Genomic DNA, 3,006 nt, shown 5'->3' with positions numbered 1-3,006 from the left:
AGTCCAAGGGACTCTCAAGAGTCTTCTCCAACACCACAGTTCAAAAGCATCAATTCTTTGGTGCTTAGCTTTCTTCACAGTCCAACTCTCACATCCATACATGCCCACTGGAAAAACCATAGCCTTGACTAGACAGATATTTGTTGGCAAAGTAATGTCTCTGCTTTTGAATATGCTATCTAGCTTGGTCATAACTTTTCTTCTAAGGAGTAAGCGTCTTTTAATTTCATGGCTGCAGTCACCATCTGCAGTGATTTTGGAGCCCCCAAAATAAAGTCAACCACTGTTTCCCCATCTATTTCCCATGAAGTGATGGGACCAGATGACATGATCTTCGTTTTCTGAATGTTGAGCTTTAAGCCAACTTTTTTACTCTCCTCTTTCACTTTCATCAAGAGGCTTTTTAGTTCCTCTTCACTTTCTGCCATAAAGGTGGTGTCGTCTACATATCTGAGGTTATTGATATTTCTCCTCGCAATCTTGATTGCAGCTTGTGCTTCTTCCAGCCCAATTAAAAATTATTCTTTCAATAAAACAAAATATATCATAGAGACGTGATGGAGCATTTGGTAGGTTTAATATACATTATAAATATTGAAAAAACTACAAAAAGACAAATTAATACCAACTTATTCCGAGATGTACTATATATGGAATTTGGTCTAGAAATCTTTGTCATCATGACTGTTGCCTAGAAGGTCTTTCTGGACCTCACATGTTGGGTCCTCAGTCTATTCATGGCTGCTTTCATCTCCTGATTCCTCAGAGTATAAATAATGGGGTTCAGTAAAGGTGTGATAACTGAATAAAACACAGAAAGAAATTTATCCACTGAAAAACTACTAAATGGCCAAGCATAAATGAAGATACACGGCCCAAAGAACAGAGTGACCACTGTAATATGAGCAGATAGTGTGGACAGAGCTTTGGAGAGACCACCAGAGGACTGATGTCGAATGGTTACCAGAATGACAGTGTAGGAAATGAGCAAGAGTATGAAGGAGATGAAAGACCATAGTCCACTGTCAGCAATTACTAGCAACTCCAGAACATAGGTCTCAGTGCAGGCAAGCTTTATAACCAGCGGAAGGTCACAGAAAATATTGTCTACTATATTGGGGCCACAGAAGGGCAAGGTGATGGTAAACACCATCTGGCTCATTGTATGCACAAAGCCAACAGCCCATGATAGCAGCACAGAGCCTCTGAGTACCCGGTGGTTCATGATGGTTGTGTAGTGAAGAGGTTTACATATGGCAAAGTACCTATCAACCGCCATAACTATGAGAAGTGTCATCTCACTACCCCCTAAAAAGTGAAGGAAGAACATCTGAGCCATACAGCCCCATAGAGAAATAGTTTTATTCTCCCTGACAAAATCTGCAACCATCTTGGGGGTTGTGATTGTAGAAACAGACATATCAAGAAAGGAGAGGTTTCCAAGGAGGAAGTACATTGGTGTGGAGTGCAGATGAGAGTCCAAGGTTATGGTGACCACAATGAGAAGGTTTCCTGCCATAATCGCTGCATAGGCCAATAAAAATATGAAAAAAAAGAAAAGCTCAAGTTCCCAAGTGTTGGTGAGTCCTAACAAAACAAACTCAGATATCATTGAGCCATTCATCATTTTCATCGTTTGTTTATGTGTTTTCAGAAAGTCTTTAAAATGAAGGTAATCCAGAAAAAGTGATTATTTAATCTATGACAGTTTTGAAAGTATGGGCACACAGAAAGTAGTATTTGATTCCTACAGAAAAATAAAAGGTAGATATTTCTGAAAAATACATTTTAATTGACTAATTCAAGCACATTACTTGTATACACTTTCACATTACTGCATTTATTTTCAAACAGAAAGGCACAAAAGGGAAATTTATTGTAAAATTTTGTAAATATAGTTTGTGGGTATAGATTTTTCTCTTCACATTTATTTGTTGTTTTTACCATGAGTTCATGAATTTATGAACCCTGAGTTTAATGGATCATGTAATAATCAAATGGTCTTTGGTCATAAGTTAATTCAAGTGGATTAGAATATAGTCATGTAACTTTTTGGCAGCTAGTATTCAATCTTTTACCTTTTTCACCTTCCTAATTTGAAATATTCAGATACGTTCATATGAGTTGAATTATATACCCACTTGGCAAATTGTTACAGTACTTTCTTCTCTCACCTATACAATATTCTCACCCTTCCCTTTTATCTCAAATATATATACCAAATGCTTTAACTTATTCCTGAAGGTTTAAACTGGCTACAGTCTGTTATGTGTCCCTATCTCCCCCAAATAATAATAAAATAAGCTTCCCAGGAAGTTTCTGCACAAGAACATAAATATTTCTGTGTTAATGTTTCTTTCTTCCTTTGTTCTTTCCTTCTCCCTCTGTCCCTCCTGCCTTCCCTTTCTCCTTTCCTTCCTTCTATTTTCTTTCTTTCTTTTCATTTGTGTTCTGTATCTCATACTTTGGCTCATGAATAAAACTCTTAGCCTCTACTTTTTGTCTATTTCCCTGACTCTCTTGTTGCTGGATTCCTGGCTGGAGTTTTCTTTCTTGTCTCTTTGCATTCTCTGTGTAAATTATCTCTAAACAGTCATCAAATCTTTCACCAGTAGTGGTTATTTTTTCCCTTGGCTCCTAATTGCTTACTTTTTTCTGATGATTGCTTTCCTCTGACTTTTCAAACTTGTGTCCAAACTGACTCTTGATAATTCCTGGCTCAAATATCCTTGATATTTGTACTCTGTTTTCCCACAATGAATGGGCACTATTGGCTTACTTTTGTGTACTTTTCTCTTTGATTTAGATCTTTTGGCCCCATCTTCCTGTTTCTTTTTTTCCTTTAAAAAACTATTAATGACACATGCCAACTGCACAGACACAGATAGAGAATCACAGATATACATACATATGCTTATACCAAGTTCTAGTTCTAGAGTACAAGGACAGAATGTGGAGAATTTACTCTGAATTTCGCCCCCCCCCCTTTTTTTTTTTGAATTTCCC

At 37.1% G+C, this 3,006-nt stretch overlaps 1 protein-coding gene across 1 annotated transcript; it reads right to left on the bottom strand.

Moving 5' to 3' along the window:
- Nucleotides 1-691: 691 nt before the first annotated feature.
- Nucleotides 692-1,633, bottom strand: LOC113899452 (olfactory receptor 4L1-like). Its single transcript, XM_027552807.1, has one exon. The coding sequence runs from the start codon at nt 1,631-1,633 to the stop codon at nt 692-694; it is 942 nt and encodes a 313-aa protein (XP_027408608.1).
- Nucleotides 1,634-3,006: the final 1,373 nt, after the last annotated feature.

Source organism: Bos indicus x Bos taurus, chromosome 10, assembly GCF_003369695.1.
Source record: "Bos indicus x Bos taurus breed Angus x Brahman F1 hybrid chromosome 10, Bos_hybrid_MaternalHap_v2.0, whole genome shotgun sequence".
Classification (NCBI taxonomy): Eukaryota; Metazoa; Chordata; class Mammalia; order Artiodactyla; family Bovidae; genus Bos; species Bos indicus x Bos taurus.
Note: the sequence above shows the minus strand (reverse complement) of the source record. Positions and strands in the feature narration are given on the sequence as shown.

Excerpts from the sequence above, each read along its gene's own strand:
- LOC113899452 (XM_027552807.1), bottom strand. The coding sequence starts at position 1,633 with ATGAAAATGATGAATGGCTCAATGATATCTGAGTTTGTTTTGTTAGGA.